Below are 25,193 nucleotides of genomic sequence, written 5' to 3'. Positions count from 1 at the left end.
TCTACTTCACATGTATGATAGCTGGTACAGTACTACTTCACATGTATGATAGCTGGTAGAGTTCTACTTCACATGTATGATAACTCGTACAGTACTACTTCACATGTATGATAGCTGGTACAGTTCTACTTCACATGTATGATAGCTGGTAGAGTTCTACTTCACATGTATGATAACTCGTACAATACTACTTAACATGTATGATAGCTGGTAGAGTTCTACTTAACATGTATGATAGCTGGTACAGTACTACTTCACATGTATGATAACAGGTACAGTACTACTTCACATGTATGATAGCTGGTACAGTACAACTTCACATGTATGATAGCTCGTACAGTACTACTTCACATGTATGATAGCTGGTACAGTACTACTTCACATGTATGATAGCTGGTACAGTACTTTCTCAAATGTATGATAGCTGGTTCAGTTCTACTTCATATGTATGATAGCTGGTACAGTTCTACTTCACATGTATGATAGCTGGTAAAATACTACTTCACATGTATGATAGCTTGTACAGTACTACTTCACATGTATGATAGCTGGTACAGTACAACTTCACATGTATGATAACTGGTACAGTACTACTTCACATGTATGATAGCTGGTGCAATACTTCTTCACATGTATGATAGCTGGTAAAGTTCTAATTCACATGTATGATAGCTGGTACAGTACTACTTCACATGTATGATAGCTGGTACAGTACTACTTTGCATGTATGATAGCTGGTACAGTTATACTTCACATGTATGATAGCTGGTACAGTTCTACTTCACATGTATGATAGCTGGTGCAGTGCTACTTCACATGTATGATAGCTGGTACAGTACTACTTCACATGTATGATAGCTGGTGGAATTCTACTTCACATGTATGATAGCTGGTACAGTACTACTTCACATGTATGATAACTGGTACAGTACTACTTCACATGTATAATAACTGGTACAATACTACTTCACATGTATGATAGCTGGTACAGTTCTACTTCACATGTATGATAGCTGGTACAGTTCTACTTCACATATATGATGGTACAGTACTACTTCACATGTATGATAGCTGGTAGAGTTCAACTTCACATGTATGATAGCTGGTACAGTTCTACTTCACATGTATGATAACTGGTACAGTACTACTTCACATGTATGATAGCTGGTAGAGTTCTACTTCACATGTATGATAGCTGATACAGTACTACTTCACATGTATGATAGCTGCAAAAACATGACTTAACATGTATGATAACTGGTACAGTACTACTTCACATGTATGATAGCTGGTACAGTACTTCTTCACATGTATGATAGCTGGTACAGTACTACTTCACATGTATGATATCTGGTACAGTTCTACTTCACATGTATGATAGCTGGTACAGTACTACTTCACATGTATGATAACTGCAAAAACATGACTTCACATGTATGATAACTGGTACAGTACTACTTCAGATGTATGATTGGTGGTACAGTTCTAAAGTTCTCCTCATTCGCAATTATATACCCATTCAGTTTCATAGTGAAATCTTGTATCATATCTGAAATACAGCCACAAGTAGTCAACTTATGCAAAATTAACAAAGGGAAAACACTGTTGTTTAAGAAATTGTATGCCTATGGTTCTTTTGCATGGCACTTCTCCTCATTTATATCTTTACACCCATGAAGTTTTATGTAGGAAGCTTGTAAAGTATCGGAGATATAGCCCTGAAATGTTCATCATAAAACAACAACAAAGGGCAATAACTATTATTTAAGAAAGTGCATGGTTATGGTTCATGTGCATGGTACTACCTTCCTCATTGATATCTGAACACCCATGAGATTTCATGTTGAAATCATAGATCTTAGATATAACTTTGAAAAGTTTGTGACAGACCGACTGACTGACTAGCAACGACAAAATTATATTCCTCTGCCTTTGACAGGTCATAATATACAAGAAAATATAAAAGGATATAATGGGATATACGTATACCTCTTTTCAATGTAAATCTGGCTTACTTGTGTATACAAGTGTAAAAATCAGTAAAGTGAGGAGCACACAATCAGTCAATTTTCAATTGTTTTATTGCACCATGTTTTGTGTACAATACAAATCTATCTAGGCTTACTACGGCTGGTAATGGTATCGCACATACCGTATAATGTTTCACAAAGAAAACGGTTCAGAACAAAAAAACAGCACCGCTGTGAGAAGCGTAAAGAACTTGCATTCACCCTTCTTAACAATTATAGATCCGCTTGATAATCAGTGACTCTGTTTTGTTCCATATTTTGATGTAAAAACCAAATGTTATCATTTGTGCACTGGCAGAATCTAAACTAAGAAAAATCAGGTAAAGACTTCAATACCAAATGCAAGTCAATGCATTTATAGAAAAACGTATCTTCACGTAGAAATGTGAATACCCGTAACAGAATGTCGGTACAATTATATTCTTTTTTCTTTTGTTCATACTACAAAAAATTCAATAATATATATGCATAAGTTATATAATTGAAAACTAAATTAAAGCTCAAAGTAGAGAAAGAGTGAAACATTACACAGTATATCAAAGGCATTACACTTTGGTTGGACGATACAATAATAATTGTATGCTATAAACAAGACTGAAAATAGTCCCTTAAAAACAAATCTATCAACAAAAATTGCAAATGTCACAGCTACAACAAATATATGTAACAAGAATATGAGCCGTACTCTGAGGAATAGAGCTTAACCCTTTGCATGCTGGGAAATTTGTCATCTGCTAAAATGTCGTCTGCTGAATTTCTAAAATTAGCATTTTCTTCGATTTTTTTTTTAAAGAATACTATCAGAATAGCAAACAGTTGGATCCAGATGAGACGCCACGTTCTGTGGCGTCTCATCTGGATCCAAACTGTTTGCAAAGGCCTTCAAAATTCGGTTCCCGCACTGAAAGAGTTAATGCATGTGCATAGAGTGTTGTCTCAGATTAGCCTGTGCATTCCGCATAGGCTAATCAGGGACGGCACTTGCTGCCTAAACTGGATTTTTGTTCAGCACATACATACTTAAAACGAAAACATCCATAAAATCAGAAAGTGCTGTCCCTAATTATCTGTGATGATACTTTATGCACATGCATTAACCCTTCACCACTTAGATACGTATTGAACCCTTCACCACTTAGATACGTATCTAACCCTTCACCACTTAGATACGTATCTAACCTTTCACCACTTAGATACGTATCTAACCTTTCACCACTTAGATACATATCTAACCTTTCACCACTTAGATACGTATCTAACCTTTCACCACTTAGATACGTATCTAACCTTTCACCACTTAGATACGTATCTAACCTTTCACCACTTAGATACGTATACAGTACCACTTAGATACGTATACAGTACCACTTAGATACGTATCTAACCCTTCACCACTTAGATACGTATCTAACCCTTCACCACTTAGATACGTATTTTTACACATTTGTAGTACCTCAGAAAGTTAAATTTTATTAAAGGCCTTTCTTACTAGATCCAAGTTTTAAAGGTTTCAGTTTCAACCCTTAGATACTGATGAGCAGCAAACAGCATAAAACCTGAACAGACTGCGAGTTACTAGCAGACTGTTCTGGTTTTATGCTGTTTGCACATAGCCATTTTCACTTTGCTTCTGAGTGAGAAAGGGTTAAACCCAGTGTCCTCACGGTATGGCTTATATTATAACTGTCATGAACAATGATTTTTTATCAAAATAGTATTCCCATGTTTTACTTTTGATTAAGTACATGGCAAAAGTAAGTTTGTTCGAGCTAAACATACTAAAAATACCAAAACAGTTATAATTTCAATAAACAGGTTATTAATATAGTTCTACCTGTACAAATTATGCAATGATCCGATTTACAAAATGAATTACACATGCAGTCGTTAACAATATTTGACTCAAATACAAACATAATTTGAGTTGAAAACATTGAAAGTGTTGAACATAATTTCACAACCATACCTCCTAATATACAAGTGTGTATGTATTAGAAACAAATACATATAATTCTGTAGTTTAAGAAAAATGAAAATATTATACTGAAAACATTTCTTAACAAGCAAAAGCATCAAATCTGCACTACAAAATGCCAGTAACATTAATGGTTGAATGGTAGAACTATTGCTTGATTTAAACTAAATAACATTTTCACAATACTTGAATCAAAGTTTTTGGCCTCTGCAAGGTAATTTTATATTGCATGTCAAACATGACTTCAAATGGAAAGCACATGAGCAGTGCTCTGTGAAAAGGGGGTTTAATGCGTGTGTGTAAAGTGTTGTCCCACATAAGCCTGTGCAATCTGCACAGGCTAATCAGGGACGACACTTTCTGCTTTTATGGTATTTTTCGTTCACAGAAGTATTTTCTTAGCACAAATCAAGTTTAGGCGGAAACTGTCATCCCTTATTAGCCTATGCGGACAGCACAGGCTATTCTGGGGCCACACTTTTCACAAAAGCATTTAACCACTTTTTCTCGGCACTGCCAAATTTTTACCATTCTATGCTTACATAAATATTTCCATTCTACTTAAGATGTCTTATTCATTAAGTTTTCAACTTAAGATGTCTTATTCATTAAGTTTTAAAAAATTGCAAACAAGTACATAAACAAAATAAACATTCCTCTATTTCTTATACAACAAACTAATTTAAAAAACATTTAAGCACCTGCTTTAGTCAACCAAATGCAAAAGGTTGGAACACAGACTGTATCACTGTAAAAATAAAAATGTTGAACAGAAAATGTAAGTTTTAAATGTATGTACAGAAATTAACAGCTCAAACTTACAATCTCAATCTAAAATAACAACTTTTTCCATGAAACCAGAAAGCACATAATGCATGATCGTCCCCTACCGGTTTCACCGGAGGGCACATATGGTTTGCGCTCTGTGTGTCTGTCCGTTCTTAATATTTTTTCATGAAACTTGAAACGTGGATAATGGCAATATTGACATTATGCACGTCATTTCATTTTGTTCCTACGTCAAAAATTGTGGTTGCTATGGTTGCTATGGCAACCAAAATATATAAAAAATCTGAAAATGGTTGAATTTCTGACAAATTTTGGAGCCGGTAGGGGACCATATTGCTTGAAAATAGCCTTGTTTTGTATATGACTTTGCAATTCATATAGACTTGCAACAACCTCAATCAATGATTGATAATTATTATTTATCAAAATTGTCCCTGTATGAAATGTATGTAATTTTTCAAACGGAAACAAAATAATTTCAATTCTAGATAAATTATTATACTTTTCCTTATGTTCGACATAAACACAATAAACAAAGCTGTAACAAACCAAACTAAATTAATGGCAAAAAGTAATGAAAAAACAGATACTACATGGTCGCACCTGGGGACCTTCTTGAGAAAAATAGTGTAACAAGAGCAGACAATGATCATCAAAAAGACAGACATTTTAAAAACTGCTTGCAAAAAATGCAAAACAGCATTTTGCGCGCACAAACATCCAAGTAAATAAATGATTAAATTAATAATTAAATGCCATCTATGTGGATGAATGAGATTACTGCCATAAACGGGATTGGATTGAAAATTGGTTTAAAGTACAGACAAACAAATGCATTGATACAAATGCATTGATACAAATGTATTGATATTGAATGCTGTGAAATTGCAATTTTGTCGAATATTTTTCACAAATGTCGCAAACAGAATTAGTCTTAACGCGATTTATGTTGCACTCACTATTCTGGGGACAAAAAATGCATCAAAAATGAAAAAAAGGTCATTGACAAATATCGGTATCCACTTTCTTTAAGTTAACTGAGTACGAATCTAACTTCTGTTTAAGATCTGCTTTCTGATTGGTTGAATCAAACATGGCTTTGCTTGAAAAAGATCAGATTATAAATTAAGAGTTACTAGTATAAAGGAGTAATTTTCACAAAAGTTTCAAACTTAAACACGCAATAGGTTAATTATACAAATAAAACAGTCAAGTGCTGCCCTTAGAAACATTTATAAACTTATTTACTATTTAGGAAGTTTGTAATAAAAAAGACGCCAAAAATAATAACATCTGGGATGCTAATTTTTTTCTTACAAACCATTCAATGTTTGAATGATAGAAAATACCAATACAACACTGACTGACAACACTATATAAAACAATAAAATATAAATAAACATCTATCAACAATCTTGTACATCAGTGACAAAATAACAAATGATTGTAAAACAAGTCCAATGACTTAGATCATGTTTGTTCAACATCTACAACAAAGTTGTACACTCTGGCTTGTTTGCTGACAATTTTGTAAAAAAGTTCACACAACATGCAAAACTTCTTACTTTAATGTTTTAAGGTCATAGAAAATGCATTTTCTTAGTGGAATAAGGTTAGTCTTTAAACTAACGAAATCAATACTATTGCAATTAAAGTTTAACGCACATAATTGTTAATCTGGAAAAGATTAATATGGGCATCACTAAATGCCATATATGGGCATCACTAAAGACCATTTATGGGCATCACTCAAGGCCATATATGGGCATCACTCAAGGCCATATATGGGCATAACTAAAGGCCATATATGGGCATCACTAAAGGCCACATATGGGCATCACTCAAGGCCATATATGGGCATCACTCAAGGCCATATATGGGCATCACTCAAGGCCATATATGGGCATCACTCAAGGCCATATATGGGCATCACTCAAGGCCATATTTGGGCATTACTAAAGGCCATATATGGGCATCACTCAAGGCCAACAATGTCGAGTGTAAATGTATATAAAACAAGACATTCTCAAAATTAAAAAAAATCTCTGCAAAGAACAAAGTAATTATTTTCATGATCAGTAACAATTATCAGATCTTTCCAGGAGATTCTACAAAATGTACAATTTAACACAAATGTGTAATGTGTGAAAAGTCACCAAACAAGAGGGCCTGAAAGGCCCAAAGTCGCTCACCTGAGATAACAAGATATTATTGGGACAAATCTTCTGACCAAGTTTCACGAAGATCGCAAAATAAATGTGGCCTCTAGAGTGTTAACAAGGTTTTACTATAACCATATTAGGAAAAATGCCCCGCCCCCTGGCAGCCATGTTTTTCAACCAACCTGGCATCATTTTTGAACTCGTCCAAGATATTATCGGGATGAATCTTCTGACCAAGTTTCATGAAGATCGGACAGTAAATGTGGCCTCTAAGCGTGTTAACAAGATTTTACTATTGTCATATTAGGAAAAATGCCCCGCCCCTTGGAAGCCATTTTTTTCAAGCAAACATAATTATTTTTGAACTCATCTAAGATACCATTGAGACCAATCTTCTGATCAAATTTCATGAAGATTGGACTATAAATGTGGACTCTAGAGTGTAAACAAGGTTTTACTGTAGCCATGTATAGCCATATAAGGAAAAATGCCCCAACCCTGGTGGCCATGTTTTTAAAGCAACAAAAACCATTTTCAAACTCCTCCAAGATATCATTGGGACAAATCTTCTGACCAAGTTTCATGATGATCGGAAAATAAATGTGACCTCTAGAGTGTTAACAAGGTTTTACTATAGCCATATAAGGAAAATAGCCCCGCCCCGTGGTGGCAATGTTTTTCAACAAACATGCATCATTTTTGAACTCATCCAAGATATTATTGGGATGAATCTTCTGACTGAGTTTCATGAAGATCGAACTATAAATGTGGCCTCTAGAGTGTTAACAAGATTTTACTATAGCCTTATATAGCCATATACGGAAAAATGCCCCGCCCCTTGGCAGCCATGTTTTTCAAACAAATGTAACCATTTTCAAACTCATCCAAAATATCATTAAGACAAATCTTCTGACCACATTTCATCAAGATTGGACAATAAATGTGGCCTCTAGAGTGTTAACAAGGTTTTACTATAGCCATATAAGGAAAAATGCCCCACCCCCTGGCGGCCATGTTTTTCAACCAACCGGCATCATTTTCGAACTCGTCCAAGATATTATTGGGATGAATCTTCTGACCAAGTTTCATAAAGATTGGAGTATAAATGTGGCCTCTAGAGTGTTAACAAGATTTTACTATAGCCATATAAGGAAATATGCCCCGCCCCTTGGCAGCCATGTTTTTCAAGCAAAGGTTACCATTTTTTAACTAATCCAAGATATCAGTGGGACAAATCTTCTTAGCAAGTTTCATGAAGATCGGAAAATAAGATCGAACTATAAATGTGGCCTCTAGAGTGTTAACAAGATTTTACTATAGCCTTATATACATGTGTAGCCATATACGGAAAAATGCCCCCGCCCCTTGGCAGCCATGTTTTTCAAACAAATGTAACCATTTTCAAACTCATCCAAGATATCATTAAGACAAATCTTCTGACCACATTTCATCAAGATTGGACAATAAATGTGGCCTCTAGAGTGTTAACAAGGTTTTACTATAGCCATATAAGGAAAAATGCCCCACCCCCTGGCGGCCATGTTTTTCAACCAACCGGCATCATTTTCGAACTCGTCCAAGATATTATTGGGATGAATCTTCTGACCAAGTTTCATAAAGATTGGAGTATAAATGTGGCCTCTAGAGTGTTAACAAGATTTTACTATAGCCATATAAGGAAATATGCCCCGCCCCTTGGCAGCCATGTTTTTCAAGCAAAGGTTACCATTTTTGAACTAATCCAAGATATCAGTGGGACAAATCTTCTTAGCAAGTTTCATGAAGATCGGAAAATAAATGTGGCCTCTAGAGTGTTAACAAGGTTTTACTATAGCCATATAAGGAAAAATGCCCCTCCCCTGGCGGCCATGTTTTTCAACAAACCGGCATCATTTTCGAACTCGTCCAAGATATTATTGGGATGAATCTTCTGACCAAGTTTTATGAAGATCAGACAATAAATGTGGCCTCTAGAGTGTTAACAAGATTTTACTATAGCCATATAAGGAAAAATGCCCCGCCCCTTGGCAGCCATGTTTTTCAAGCAAATGTAACCATTTTCAAACTCATCCAAGATATCATTGAAACCAATGTTCTGACCAAATTTCATGAAGATTGGACAATAAATGTGGCCTCTAGAGAGTTAACAAGGCAAATGTTGACGCCTCACAACGCACAACGGACGACGGACAAAAAGCGATCACAAAAGCTCACCATGAGCACGTTGTGCTCAGGTGAGCTAATAAAATTTATACAATTATATAATTATACAATTGTTGTTATACAAATAATCATTAACAACAGAATAAACATGCAAGGAACAATATTTAAACTAACAAATTAGAAGCGACTGAAGGAAATCATTGTTTTTAATTAGGTACAATTATATGAATGATATATATTGAAATTTTGACCTTTTACTACAATGTTGAATAATTAATTTTTAATAATTAATTTTTAAGACATGCTAAAATTTATAGAAAAAAATGTCAACATGCAAACGACATAGAAAACAAAATAAACTGAAAACTATTCAACAGTAAGAAAGAATATCTTGGGTTTTCAATGTAAAACAATTATAAAATACTTTCTACTTTTTGACAAAAATAGTGTGTGCTCCTTAAACACATACAAAAGCACGCCCTATTTGTTCATTATTCAAAAAACATATTATGCTGTAAGATGGTTCATGAAAATATATCTGTAAAAATAAATCCAGTTTGATCATGCATTATTTGAAAAAAACATGTTTAAATAATATGTACTTTGTATGTATTTATTATGTATTTCTAACATGATCTTATCTCTATGTTTTAACTGTTAAAACAATGAAACCTTGCAAAACATACAAGACGGTGATAAAAAATATATCTTGGTTTTATCTAAAATAAAATGCATATTCAGATTAGTAGAACGTTGTTTCTATGGTAACAGCTTTGCAAAACAAGTAAGCTGGACAATAATCTAGGCCATTAGGTTTTAACAAAGTACTCACAATCTGTAAGATCAGAAATAATGCCTTATAGTTTTCCACTCAGTAGGGTTAACCCTTTGCATGCTGGGTAATTTGTCTTCTGCAAAAATGTCGTCTGCTAAAATTCTAAAAATAGCATTTTCTTTGATTTTTTTCAAAGAATACTATCAGAATAGCAAACAGTTTGGATCCTGATGAGACGCCACGTTCTGTGGCGTCTCATCTGGATCCAAACTGTTTGCAAAGGCCTTTAAAATTCGGTTCCCGCACTGAAAGTGTTAAGTCTGAAAGTCAGGCTCAATACATTCCGAAGGGACGGGGCCTGAATAGGTGCTGGTTGTCCACTTTCATGAAAAAAACAACTTTGTACATTTTATCTGGTTTAATTGTACTGTTCCTAAGAAAATTCTTATTTTCCATGAGATATTATCCTTCATGAAAAAATAATGTTATGCTAATAATACCCAGTAATAATAAATTTTACTCTTTAAAATTATTAATGGCCAATAAAAATGGCGATTCACGGATGAAAGAGGGTCAAAATGGGTGGCATATGTTTTGAATGGGTGGGGCATACAAATGGAAGACCCCCCCCCCTCCTCCCTTCATTTTACTCTGGCTCCCTTTACTCTCAGTCAGTATCTAAAAACTACACAAACAATATCCTTAATATAAGAAATTGTAAAGTTTAAAAACATGTTTTCGAAGCTTATACATTTTCAAATAAATCTAAACACATTAAATATGGCAAGTATGTTGATAACTTAGTGCACTGCGTAGCCGAATGATATATTTTAACAAAGAAGTCAAATTTCCTGTGAATTGATACACAATAAAAATATATGGCTGGCCTGGTTAACATTAATCACAATATCCTACGCAGAGACAATTTCAAAAATAGACTCTTTAATGATTTCTCCAAAATTTGAAGCATTGGCTATCTCTTCACACGCCTTCTGTGCTGCAAGTTCCATCGTGCGACTGGTTGCCTTCTCCCTTTCGTCCACATCATAACACGACGGCGTCAACGCATGGTTCGACGAATCAGAGTCATAGAAACTGCTTACTGACAAATTGTCTGATTCGCTCGCCGAAGTGATGAAACCATTAACTTCAGTGTTACTGTTCGTGTCCTTTTTCATATGGGAGGAAATACCGGGGCAGGTTTGCGCTATTTTGTCAGAGGTTGTATTATTCATGGTGGTGTAACAGCACGCAGGGAGGGACGTGACAGGCGGGCTTTTTGGATCCCAGTCGTTAGAAACGGACGAGAATGCCTCGTTGACGCTTCCCAAAATGCTTGAAATAGGCTCCAGCTTGAACACACATTCCATGCCATGACCTACTGGCAGGGTTTTATCGTCAACACTGTCTGTGGCTGAAAATTCTTGAACATTCGAACCAACATTTATCGCAGGTTTATGGAGGTACTGTGATTCCAAGACAGCCTGTTCCTCGTTGGAACTCTCACTCATTTCCGAGTATGATGACTGGTCCTCTTTCATTATTGTGAAATCGTACATGCTAGTCGTGTTTTCGGCAGTGTAGAATTCTGGTGCAGACGCATTATAGATAGGGTTCGGAGATGATAGGTTTGTGAACCCCTGTGATGGTTGGGCATGTTTGAACAAAGCATCTGCAGACTGCGAGAATGAATTGGTTATGGCATAATTATGATTCTGTTCCCTATTAAGAGATGAAAAACCCATTTCTTGGATTAAAGCATTGCTAAAATCTGCGTTTTGACAGTCTTTACACGAACCTTGTTCATTGCTGTTAAAATAATTCAAATTCGTAACATCTTTATTACTATAAACCTTCCCGTCATCTGCTTTGGTACTCTTTGATTCTATTTCCAACCGCATTACAGTATGTATGAAATGAGTTCGCACACGCATGGGGTTAAACTCCACCCGACCCGTCGGGTTAGCACAACCATCTTTGGTACAACCGCACGGAAACGACATCCGATCCACCTGACACTTGATCCCCGCCAGGCTACACTCACAAGTTTTCGGGTCACAGTAGCCTTTGCAGCTACACCCACAGTGTTCCCGAGATTGTCGGATCTCCTTACAAGTGTCTTTTTCTGTATTGTCGATCTTTTTGACACCGTTGCGCCGCAACATCAGCCTGCGCTGGCGAATCGACACCGGCTGAAGGAAGTAGTAATCATCCAGATCGTCAAACTCCCAGTCGCTGTCTTGGTCGCTATGGCAACTTTCCTCCTCCAGTTCTGCCAGCCTCGCTTCCAGCCCTTCCATCAGGTGACCCTCGGCGCGCTGTCGTTCGAGCGTTTCACGGTGAATTCTCCTCTGCTCGCGGGCATACTCGGACAGAGTGAAGTTCTGTTTGTAAACATGCTTCTCTACCATGCCTGGAAAACAGTAAGTTTGAACATTACTCTGTTTTATGTATTATTGATGTTGATATATTTATTTCAGCACTGTTGCATAGAGACCTTAATGCCATTGATTTGGAGGCATATCGTGATGTCATTTATATATGTTGTGATAAAAAAAAGATAGTAAACCCTTTAATTCATGGATTTCTGATTCTGACAAAAAAATCATAATTATTTGTGTAGATCATTTTCAAGTAAATCAAGGGAAACACAAACAACCAAATACACAAATATGTTTTTATATCTCTCTAATAAAAGTACGAAAAATATTTCAATAAGGTGTTGATAAAACATCATCTTTTAAATGTATGAATTGTTTTTTTACTGTTGGCGGTTTTAAATATAACATCCCTGTGAAACCAAATACACACACTGGGCATGAAGTTTGTAAAGCATAACCCCTAATCCTTACGCTTGTGATACATCTCAACTGCATTCCCTTTACCCCTTAGATACGTATTTTGATGCATGTTTCGTTACTTAGAAAGTTAAATTTAATAAAAGACAACTCTTACTATATCCAAGTTTTAAAGGCTTCATTTCAAACCCTTAGATACTAATGAGCAGCAAAAAGCATAAAACCTGAACAGACTGCGAGTTACTCGCAGGCTGTTCTGGTTTTATGCTGGTTGCAAAAGCAATTTTCACTTTGCTTCTGATGGGAAAAGGGTTAAAGGGGCCTTTTCACAGATTTTGGCATATTTTGAAGTTTGTCATTAAATGCTTTATATTGATTTTTAGGTTTTCAAATCGTCAAAAGATACATATAATGGCTATATTGGACTATGGTAGATGTTCAGTAATACTGTTTCCTCACAAATATCATAACTAAAACGAAAATTTGCGAATCTGAAACAACTTTTTTCAATTTTGTCAATTTACCAAACCGTGAAAATATCCCTTTAACAAGATATGTCAAGTGTAATCCAAGTACACAGTATGATGCACTTCCCTTGTTGTGCGGTATCTCAACTAACCTGGATAATCTGGACATAAATGTCTGTCAGGCCTTCTGTATTTCTTTCTAAAACAAGGTGGGTTTGTGAAACACTATGTCCCCCCACCCCCTGGATATTTGACCTTGAATGATGACCTTGACATTTCACCTCTCAAACTGTGCAGCTCCGTGAGATGAACATGCATGCCAAATATCAAGTTGCTATCTTCAATATTGCACAGGTTATGGCCTATGTTAAAGTTGGATGAAAACAAACAAACCAACAAACAGACAGGGCAAAAACAATATGTCACCCAGTATAGACTGGGGGACATAAAAAGCACAGGCTAATCTGGGACAATACTTTAGCACATGCATTGATCACCTTTTCTCCAGAGCAAGGATCATATATCCAATAGTATTACCAGTGTTTGTTTTTTTTCATTCAAACTCGGGTCTGGTAATCGGCCAAATTCCCAATGGAAAAAGTACATATTTTCCCAAGTGGGAGCTAAAAATTCGCAATGGAAGTTTTCCATTTGTTTTTTGTTTTTTTTAGATCTCAATATTTTGTTCATCTCCCATCCATTGAATAAATAAAAATAAGTAAACATTATACTGAAAACTCCTGTATTCTCAATTTAGAAGCTTTTTTTTGCAAAACAACAACACTAACTTCCCAATTTTAGTCAAAACGCCGCACATTTTCCCAATCCAAGGGGACCCGGCCCCATTCCCAAAATGGTAAAAAAAACACTGCTTTTACCCAAAGTGGAGCCACCCTCACTGGGTACACATGTGAAGCCCTGCGTACGGGGAAAGTAGAAAACATCCACCCCTTTGAACTTCACTGACTTCGTCTTTTGTCGCTTGCATTTCGGCTCTGAAAAAAAAGAATATTGATGATCATAATGTTACTAGGTGATGAACTTTCTCTCAGACTGTCAGATTGTATGACTTGAGTTATTCAAGATTTACAGGACGGCTGTGCTTGATTTATGCTGGTTTAATATAACCATTTTCACTTTGGTTCTGATCAAGCGAGAGTCCATACCAGCACAGCATCAGTCTTTGTGAAAGTCAGTCAGCCTTCATACAAACCATTCAAATCTGTAATAGGTCTAGGAATCAATGCCAGAATACTCACCCTTTGGTAGGAACAACAAGAGTTGTCACCATAGGATGACATATGCCCCATATAAACGCTTTGATAGAAGTTATGAGCATTTTTCGAAACATAAACGCAGATTTCGAAACCTAAACGTGGACCCTAAGTTCAAGGTCAAGGTCGCAAGGTTAAAATTGTTGTGCTTATGGACAGGCCTTGTCCATATACACATGCATGCCAAATATGAAGGTTATATGTCAAGGGACATAGAAGTTATGAGCATTTTATGAAACTTGAATGCAGATTTTGAAACCAAGGTCAAGGTCACAGAGGTCAAACTTTTTAAGCATATAGAAAGGCCTTGTACATAAACACATGCATGCCAAATATGAAGGTTATATCACAAGGGACATAAAAGTTATGAGCATTTTTCGAAACCTAAATGCAGATTTCTAAACCTAAATGCAGACCCTAAGTTCAAGGTGAAGGTCACAGAGGTTAAAATTTGTGTACGTATGGAAAGGCCTTGGCCATATACACATGCATACCAAATATGAAGGTTATATCTCATGGGACATAGAAGTAATAAGCATTTTTCGAAACCTAAATGCAGATTTTGAAAACTAAATGCGGACCCTAAGTTCAAGGTCAAGGTCAAATGGGTCAAAATGTGAAAGCGTATGTAAAGGCCTTGTCCATAAACACATGCATTCCAAATATGAAGGTTATATCTCAAGGGACATAGAAGTTATGAGCATTTTCGAAACCTAAATGCTGATTTTGAAACCTAAATGTGGACCCTAAGTTCAAGGTCAAGGTCACAGGGGTCAAAATTTGTATGTGTATGGAAAGGCCTTGTCCATATACACATGCATAGCAAATATAAAGGTTATATCTCAAGGGACATAGAAGTTATGAGCATTTTGAGAAACCTAAACGCAAAGTGAGACGGAAAGACAGACAGACAGACGGTCCGATCACTATATGCCCTCCTTCGGGGGCATAAAAATCAGTTACTGTTATAAGTTGTAGTAAACTGGCAAATTAATTGGAGTTTAACCCTTTCCCACTCAGAGGCAAAGTGAAAATGGCTATGTGCAAACAGCACAAAACCAGAACAGCCTGCGAGTAACTCGCAGTTTGTTCAGGTTTTGTGCTGTTTGTTGCTCATCAGTATCTAAGGGTTGGAAATGAAGCCTTTAAAACTTGAATCTTGTAAGAAAGGTATTTAATTTAATTTAACTTTTTAAGGGACTACAAAAACATCAAAATATGTATCGAAGTGGGAAAGGGTTAAAGAGCAATACATGCATTTGGGCCTTGTTCAGAGAGCACTTAATGCATGTGAGTTAAGTGTCATCCCAGATTTACCTGTGCAGTCTGTACTGGGAGCACTTAATGCATGTGAGTTAAGTGTCATCCCAGATTAACCTGTGCAGTCTGTACTGGGAGCACTTAATGCATGTGAGTTAAGTGTTATCCCAGATTAACATGTGCAGTCTGTACTGGAAGCACTTAATGCATGTGAGTTAAGTGTTATCCCAGATTAACATGTGCAGTCTGTACTAGGAGCACTTAATGCATGTGAGTTAAGTGTCATCCCAGATTAACCTGTGCAGTCTGTACTGGGAGCACTTAATCCATGTGAGTTAAGTGTTATCCCAGATTAACCTGTCCAGTCTGTACTGGGAGCACTTAATGCATGTGAGTTAAGTGTTATCCCACATTAACCTGTGCAGTCTGTACTGGGAGCACTTAATGCATGTGAGTTAAGTGTCATCCCAGATTAACCTGTGCAGTCTGTAATGGGAGCACTTTATGCATGTGAGTTAAGTGTCATCCCAGATTAACCTGTGCAGTCTGTACTGGGAGCACTTAATGCATGTGAGTTAAGTGTTATCCCACATTAACCTGTGCAGTCTGTACTGGGAGCACTTAATGCATGTGAGTTAAGTGTCATCCCAGATTAACCTGTGCAGTCTGTACTGGGAGCACTTAATGCATGTGAGTTAAGTGTCATCCCAGATAAACCTGTGCAGTCTGTACTGGGAGCACTTAATGCATGTGAGTTAAGTGTTATCCCAGATTAACATGTGCAGTCTGTACTAGGAGCACTTAATGCATGTGAGTTAAGTGTCATCCCAGATTAACCTGTGCAGTCTGTACTGGGAGCACTTAATGCATGTGAGTTAAGTGTCATCCCAGATTAACATGTGCAGTCTGTACTGGAAGCACTTTATGCATGCGAGTTAAGTGTTATCCCAGATTAACCTGTGCAGTCTGTACTGGGAGCACTTAATGCATGTGAGTTAAGTGTCATCCCAGATTAACCTGTGCAGTCTGTACTGGGAGCACTTAATGCATGTGAGTTAAGTGTCATCCCAGATTAACATGTGCAGTCTGTACTGGAAGCACTTTATGCATGCGAGTTAAGTGTTATCCCAGATTAACCTGTGCAGTCTGTACTGGGAGCACTTTATGCATGTGAGTTAAGTGTTATCCCAGATTAACCTGTGCAGTCTGTACTGGGAGCACTTAATGCATGTGAGTTAAGTGTTATCCCAGATTAACCTGTGCAGTCTGTACTGGGAGCACTTAATGCATGTGAGTTAAGTGTTATCCCAGATTAACCTGCGCAGTCTGTACTGGGAGCACTTAATGCATGTGAGTTAAGTGTCATCCCAGATTAACCTGTGCAGTCTGTACTGGGAGCACTTAATCCATGTGAGTTAAGTGTTATCCAAGATTAACCTGTGCAGTCTGTACTGGGAGCACTTAATGCATGTGAGTTAAGTGTTATCCCACATTAACCTGTGCAGTCTGTACTGGGAGCACTTAATGCATGTGAGTTAAGTGTCATCCCAGATTAACCTGTGCAGTCTGTACTGGGAGCATTTTATGCATGTGAGTTAAGTGTCATCCCAGATTAACCTGTGCAGTCTGTACTGGGAGCACTTAATGCATGTGAGTTAAGTGTCATCCCAGATTAACCTGTGCAGTCTGTACTGGGAGCACTTAATGCATGTGAGTTAAGTGTCATCCCAGATAAACCTGTGCAGTCTGTACTGGGAGCACTTAATGCATGTGAGTTAAGTGTTATCCCAGATTAACATGTGCAGTCTGTACTAGGAGCACTGAATGCATGTGAGTTAAGTGTCATCCCAGATTAACCTGTGCAGTCTGTACTGGGAGCACTTAATGCATGTGAGTTAAGTGTCATCCCAGATTAACATGTGCAGTCTGTACTGGAAGCACTTTACGCATGCGAGTTAAGTGTTATCCCAGATTAACCTGTGCAGTCTGTACTGGGAGCACTTAATGCATGTGAGTTAAGTGTCATCCCAGATTAACATGTGCAGTCTGTACTGGGAGCACTTAATGCATGTGAGTTAAGTGTCACCCAAGATTAACATGTGCAGTCTGTACTGGGAGCACTTAACGCATGTGAGTTAAGTGTTATCCCAGATTAACATGTGCAGTCTGTACTAGGAGCACTGAATGCATGTGAGTTAAGTGTCATCCCAGATTAACCTGTGCAGTCTGTACTGGGAGCACTTAATGCATGTGAGTTAAGTGTCATCCCAGATTAACATGTGCAGTCTGTACTGGAAGCACTTTACGCATGCGAGTTAAGTGTTATCCCAGATTAACCTGTGCAGTCTGTACTGGGAGCACTTAATGCATGTGAGTTAAGTGTCATCCCAGATTAACATGTGCAGTCTGTACTGGGAGCACTTAATGCATGTGAGTTAAGTGTCACCCAAGATTAACATGTGCAGTCTGTACTGGGAGCACTTAACGCATGTGAGTTAAGTGTTATCCCAGATTAACCTGTGCAGTCTGTACTGGGAGCACTTAATGCATGTGAGTTAAGTGTTATCCCAGATTAACATGTGTAGTCTGTACTGGGAGCATTTAATGCATGTGAGTTAAGTGTCATCCCAGATTAACCTGTGCAGTCTGTACTGGGAGCACTTAATGCATGTGAGTTAAGTGTTATCCCAGATTAACCTGTGCAGTCTGTACTGGGAGCACTTAATGCATGTGAGTTAAGTGTCATCCCAGATTAACATGTGCAGTCTGTACTGGGAGCACTTAATGCATGTGAGTTAAGTGTCACCCAAGATAACATGTGCAGTCTGTACTGGGAGCACTTAATGCATGTGAGTTAAGTGTTATCCCAGATTAACCTGTGCAGTCTGTACTGGGAGCACTTAATGCATGTGAGTTAAGTGTTATCCCAGATTAACATGTGTAGTCTGTACTGGGAGCACTTAATGCATGTGAGTTAAGTGTCATCCCAGATTAACCTGTGCAGTCTGTACTGGGAGCACTTAATGCATGTGAGTTAAGTGTTATCCCAGATTAACCTGTGCAGTCTGTACTGGGAGCACTTAATGCATGTGAGTTAAGTGTTATTCCAGATTAACATGTGCAGTATGTACTGGGAGCACTTAATGCATGTGAGTTAAGTGTTATTCCAGATTAACATGTGCAGTATGTACTGGGAGCACTTAATGCATGTGAGTTAAGTGTTATCCCAGATTAACCTGTGCAGTCTGTACTGGGAGCACTTAATGCATGTGAGTTAAGTGTTATCCCAGATTAACATGTGCAGTCTGTACTAGGAGCACTTAATGCATGTGAGTTAAGTGTCATCCCAGATTAACCTGTGCAGTCTGTACTGGGAGCACTTAATCCATGTGAGTTAAGTGTTATCCCAGATTAACCTGTGCAGTCTGTACTGGGAGCACTTAATGCATGTGAGTTAAGTGTTATCCCACATTAACCTGTGCAGTCTGTACTGGGAGCACTTAATGCATGTGAGTTAAGTGTCATCCCAGATTAACCTGTGCAGTCTGTACTGGGAGCACTTTATGCATGTGAGTTAAGTGTCATCTCAGATTAACCTGTGCAGTCTGTACTGGGAGCACTTAATGCATGTGAGTTAAGTGTCATCCCAGATTAACCTGTGCAGTCTGTACTGGGAGCACTTAATGCATGTGAGTTAAGTGTCATCCCAGATAAACCTGTGCAGTCTGTACTGGGAGCACTTAATGCATGTGAGTTAAGTGTTATCCCAGATTAACATGTGCAGTCTGTACTAGGAGCACTGAATGCATGTGAGTTAAGTGTCATCCCAGATTAACCTGTGCAGTCTGTACTGGGAGCACTTAATGCATGTGAGTTAAGTGTCATCCCAGATTAACATGTGCAGTCTGTACTGGAAGCACTTTACGCATGCGAGTTAAGTGTTATCCCAGATTAACCTGTGCAGTCTGTACTGGGAGCACTTAATGCATGTGAGTTAAGTGTCATCCCAGATTAACATGTGCAGTCTGTACTGGGAGCACTTAATGCATGTGAGTTAAGTGTCACCCAAGATTAACATGTGCAGTCTGTACTGGGAGCACTTAACGCATGTGAGTTAAGTGTTATCCCAGATTAACCTGTGCAGTCTGTACTGGGAGCACTTAATGCATGTGAGTTAAGTGTTATCCCAGATTAACATGTGTAGTCTGTACTGGGAGCATTTAATGCATGTGAGTTAAGTGTCATCCCAGATTAACCTGTGCAGTCTGTACTGGGAGCACTTAATGCATGTGAGTTAAGTGTTATCCCAGATTAACCTGTGCAGTCTGTACTGGGAGCACTTAATGCATGTGAGTAAAGTGTTATTCCAGATTAACATGTGCAGTATGTACTGGGAGCACTTAATGCATGTGAGTTAAGTGTTATCCCAGATTAACCTGTGCAGTCTGTACTGGGAGCATTTAATGCATGTGAGTTAAGTGTTATCCCAGATTAACATGTGCAGTCTGTACTAGGAGCACTTAATGCATGTGAGTTAAGTGTCATCCCAGATTAACCTGTGCAGTCTGTACTGGGAGCACTTAATCCATGTGAGTTAAGTGTTATCCCAGATTAACCTGTGCAGTCTGTACTGGGAGCACTTAATGCATGTGAGTTAAGTGTTATCCCACATTAACCTGTGCAGTCTGTACTGGGAGCACTTAATGCATGTGAGTTAAGTGTCATCCCAGATTAACCTGTGCAGTCTGTACTGGGAGCACTTTATGCATGTGAGTTAAGTGTCATCCCAGATTAACCTGTGCAGTCTGTACTGGGAGCACTTAATGCATGTGAGTTAAGTGTCATCCCAGATTAACCTGTGCAGTCTGTACTGGGAGCACTTAATGCATGTGAGTTAAGTGTCATCCCAGATAAACCTGTGCAGTCTGTACTGGGAGCACTTAATGCATGTGAGTTAAGTGTTATCCCAGATTAACATGTGCAGTCTGTACTAGGAGCACTGAATGCATGTGAGTTAAGTGTCATCCCAGATTAACCTGTGCAGTCTGTACTGGGAGCACTTAATGCATGTGAGTTAAGTGTCATCCCAGATTAACATGTGCAGTCTGTACTGGAAGCACTTTACGCATGCGAGTTAAGTGTTATCCCAGATTAACCTGTGCAGTCTGTACTGGGAGCACTTAATGCATGCTGAGTTAAGTGTTATCCCAGATTAACCTGTGCAGTCTGTACTGGGAGCACTTAATGCATGTGAGTTAAGTGTTATCCCAGATTAACCTGTGCAGTCTGTACTGGGAGCACTTAATGCATGTGAGTTAAGTGTCATCCCAGATTACCCTGTGCAGTCTGTACTGGGAGCACTTAATGCATGTGAGTTAAGTGTCATCCCAGATTAACCTGTGCAGTCTGTACTGGGAGCATTTAATGCATGCGAGTTAAGTGTTACCCCAGATTAACCTGTGCAGTCTGTACTGGGAGCACTTAATGCATGTGAGTTAAGTGTTATCCCAGATTTACCTGTCCAGTCTGTACTGGGAGCACTAAATGCATGTGAGTTAAGTGTTATCCCAGATTAACCTGTGCAGTCTGTACTGGGAGCACTTGATGCATGTGAGTTAAGTGTCATCCCAGATTAACCTGTGCAGTCTCTACTGGGAGCACTTAAAGCATGTGAGTTAAGTGTCAACCCAGATTAACCTGTGCAGTCTGTACTGGGAGCACTTATTTCATTTAAGTTAAGTGTCATCCCAGATTAACCTGTGCAGTCTGTACTGGGAGCACTTAATGCATGTGAGTTAAGTGTTATCCCAGATTAACCTGTGCAGTCTGTACTGGGAGCACTTAATGCATGTGAGTTAAGTGTCATCCCAGATTAACATGTGCAGTCTGTACTGGGAGCACTTAATGCATGTGAGTTAAGTGTCACCCAAGATTAACATGTGCAGTCTGTACTGGGAGCACTTAATGCATGTGAGTTAAGTGTTATCCCAGATTAACAAGTGCAGTCTGTACTGGGAGCACTTAATGCATGTGAGTTAAGTGTTATCCCAGATTAACATGTGCAGTCTGTACTAGGAGCACTTAATGCATGTGAGTTAAGTGTTATCCCAGATTAACCTGTGCAGTCTGTACTGGGAGCACTTAATCCATGTGAGTTAAGTGTTATCCCAGATTAACATGTGCAGTCTGTACTGGGAGCACTTAATGCATGTGAGTTAAGTGTTATCCCAGATTAACCTGTGCAGTCTGTACTGAGAGCACTTAATGCATGTGAGTTAAGTGTTATCCCAGATTAACCTGTGCAGTCTGTACTGGGAGCACTTAATGCATGTGAGTTAAGTGTTATCCCAGATTAACATGTGCAGTCTGTACTGGGAGCACTAAATGCATGTGAGTTAAGTGTCATCCCAGATTAACCTGTGCAGTCTGTACTGGGGGCACTTAATGCATGTGAGTTAAGTGTCATCCCAGATTAACCTGTGCAGTCTGTACTGGGAGCACTTAATGCATGTGAGTTAAGTGTCATCCCAGATTAACCTGTGCAGTCTGTACAGGCCAATCAGAGATGACACTTTCCACCTTCACTTGCCTTATACATGTAAGAGATTTTGGTTTAAACAAAATATACCATCAAAGCAGAAATTGTAGTCCCTGACTAGCCTGTATAAACTGCTTCAGAAAGACCAAGGCTTAATGCATATGCGTTGTGGCATCCCAGATTAGCCTGTAAGGTCTTCACAGGCTAATGAAAGATGACACTTTCCACATTAACTGGGTAATTCTAATTTTGGCAGTCTGCACAGGCTAATCAAAGATGACACTTTTCACCATAACCAGATAATGCTAATTTCGGTGGACTGCAAAGGCTAATTAAATATGAAGCTTTCCACCTTAACCAGGTAATGCTTATTTTGTTGGATGGCACAGGCTTATCTGGGATGACACTTTAAGCACAAGCATTCTGTCCAGTTTTCCCATATTGCAGCTGATTTACTTGTTAATCTTAAACCCATTTACTTGTTAATCTTAAACCCATTTACTTGTTAATCTTAAACCCATTTACTTGTTAATCTTAAACCCATTTACTTGTTAATCTTAAACCCATTTACTTGTTAATCTTAAACATTCTGGCATGTGTTTGGTTTTTGAGACTTGTTGCCGAAATTGCCCAGCAATTAACCTGCATTACTTATTTTAGTTGACAGGACATTAAAAAGGAATTAAGGACACTGATACATATGAGACAGGCTCTGTGAAAAGGGGTTTAAATGAATGTGCGTTAAGTGTTGTCCCAGATTAGCCTGTGCAGTGCACACAGGCTAATCAGGGATGACACTTTCTGCCTTAATTGGATTTTTGCTAAAGAAGAGACTTACTTGAAACACCCTGCACATAACCTAAAGGTACGGCTTGCACTGATAGTCCTGCAAATTACCTGAAGGTACGTCTGTGCTGCTGTTGGTGGAGGTAGAGCTTACACTGCTGTCGCAGTCCTCCTCTGCCTGGTCGTCTGACGGCGTGTCATAGTCCGCATCCGAGAGCTTGCGCTTCGACATGTTCACCCTGTCACAATCAGTGCCTGACACCTTTACATCATGGAGTCGTCTGAAAACGGAAACCAACTGGTTTTATTTTGCTATAAAAACTTCGACCCATTTCCGGAGCTGTTCACCAGGCACAATCAAAGTCTGACAGCTTTACATCACTGAGTCTGAAAAAATAGCCGACTGTTGTTAATTTGATATACCTTGAATCCATTTCTGGAGATTAGCTGAGAATTATGTGCTTAAAACTGACCGATATTAACATTTCACAGAAGTGTGAAAATGACAAGCAAGCAATCTTAATAATCATTCAGATCAATTAAAAGTTAATTAAATGCATTCAATAAATTCCAAAATTGTCACTCTTAAGATGCAAATAATATTGGTACTTTTAACAAAGAATTAGTCATACAGCTCTGCTTGATCAAACTCTTGGTGATCATTCAATAAAGAATCTGTATTTGTGAATCTCAACTGCTGCATGAGATTTTCGTAATCCATTCACGTTTCCTGCATTAGAAAATCCAGACAGACAAGTATTATATGAGTCGTGTTCTGAGAAAACTGGGCATAATGCATGTGCCTAAAGTGTCGTCCCAGATTAGCCTGTGCAGTCCGCACAGGCTAATCAGGGACAATACTTTCCGCTTTTATGACATTTTTCGTAAAGATGAAGTCTCTTCTTAGATAAAAACCACTTAAGGGGGAAAATGTCGTCCCTGATTAGCCTGTGCGGACTGCACAGGATAATCTGGGACGACAATTTACGGCACATGCATTATGCCTAGTTTTGTCAGAACACGACTCTTATAATGAAAACGTAATATGTCCATTATGGCGTGATTCCTATCACAGACATTCCGCCTCTTGTCCTTAACCCAATTAAGCCTAGTGGACTCTCCCATCCTTCTAAATTGGATCAATTTATTGCCAAAATTAGGGATTTCTAGTATATTTTTTTGATATATTTAGAATATTTAAAAAAAAATCATTTAAGCAAACAGCGCAGACCCAGATGAGACCTAATCTGGGTCTACGCTGTTTGCCAAGGCCTTTTTTCTAAACGCTAGGCATAAATGGGTTAATCAAGACTGCATTAGTAGTGCAAGTAAAGTTTACTTGCACACAAGATTTATTTATTTTTAATTGACATTTGATTTCTTGGTGAAGAGGTGCCAGGAAAATAAACAAGGTGGCCTGAAAGGCTCAAAGTTGCTCATCTGAGATACAAAGGAACTCACATGTACTGTGCAGCCCAAGATATCATAAGAACAAATATTCTGACCAAGTTTCATAAAGAGTGAACTATAAATGTAACTTTCATAGAGCTAACAAGGTTTTACTAAAGCCATATAAAGTTAAACTCCCCACCCTCAGGCAGCCATGTTTTTCAACAGACAGAAACCATTTATGAACTCATCCAAGATATCATGAAAACAAATGTTCTGATCAAGTTTCATTAAGATTGGAGAATAAACTGAATAAATGTGCCTTTTAGAGTGTTAACAGGTTTTTACTACAGCGATATCATATAAGGAACAATGCCCCGTCCCCTGGCGGCAATGCTTTTTAACCAACCGGAACCATTTTCAAACTTGTCCAAGATATCATTGGGACAAATCTTCTGACATAGTTTCATGATGATCAGACAATAAATGTGGCCTATGAGTGATAACAAGGCAAATGTTGACGCCGGATGACTTACAAAAGGCAATCACAAAATCTCACCATGAGCATACAAAAGTAAGTGTCTGATGAAAAACATTGGTTTTTCAGTATGCTCTGGATTATAGAAAATGCTTTCAAGTATAATGACTGTACTGCAATACCAGTAATAATAGGCTCACATACTTCTAAAATTTCCATTTTAACTAGTGATGTGTTTGCGAAACACTTTGCCCCCTTTTGAGCAATTTTGACCCATACATTTAACCTTGAAGGATGACCTTGACCTTT

General features: G+C 38.2%; 1 protein-coding gene and 1 long non-coding RNA gene across 5 annotated transcripts in view; both read right to left on the bottom strand.

The window, feature by feature from the left end:
• Nucleotides 1-2,063: 2,063 nt before the first annotated feature.
• LOC127847261 (uncharacterized) lies at nucleotides 2,064-9,397 on the bottom strand. 4 transcript variants are annotated; one of them, XR_008033884.1, is made up of 2 exons: nucleotides 3,416-9,397; nucleotides 2,064-3,290 (listed from the first exon to the last, which is right to left on the bottom strand). It is a non-coding gene; the product is annotated as an uncharacterized LOC127847261 (long non-coding RNA). The 4 variants fall into 4 exon arrangements; XR_008033881.1 differs by having other exon boundaries at nucleotides 2,064-3,263; XR_008033882.1 differs by having other exon boundaries at nucleotides 2,064-3,236.
• A 3-nt stretch (nucleotides 9,398-9,400) lies between these two features.
• LOC127847260 (uncharacterized) overlaps nucleotides 9,401-25,193 on the bottom strand; it is a 43,372-nt gene continuing 27,579 nt past the window's right edge. The window contains exons 2-4 of the mRNA XM_052379054.1: nucleotides 23,129-23,298; nucleotides 14,038-14,154; nucleotides 9,401-12,307 (exon numbers count right to left, since the gene is read on the bottom strand). Of these exons, the coding sequence (XP_052235014.1) occupies nucleotides 10,806-12,307; nucleotides 14,038-14,154; nucleotides 23,129-23,249 (1,740 nt within the window). The 5' untranslated portion in view covers nucleotides 23,250-23,298 and the 3' untranslated portion in view covers nucleotides 9,401-10,805. The remainder of the gene's footprint in view (nucleotides 12,308-14,037; nucleotides 14,155-23,128; nucleotides 23,299-25,193) is intronic.

The sequence above is a fragment of the Dreissena polymorpha genome, chromosome 10 (assembly GCF_020536995.1).
Source record: "Dreissena polymorpha isolate Duluth1 chromosome 10, UMN_Dpol_1.0, whole genome shotgun sequence".
Classification (NCBI taxonomy): Eukaryota; Metazoa; Mollusca; class Bivalvia; order Myida; family Dreissenidae; genus Dreissena; species Dreissena polymorpha.
This window is presented reverse-complemented; position numbering and strand designations above follow the sequence as displayed.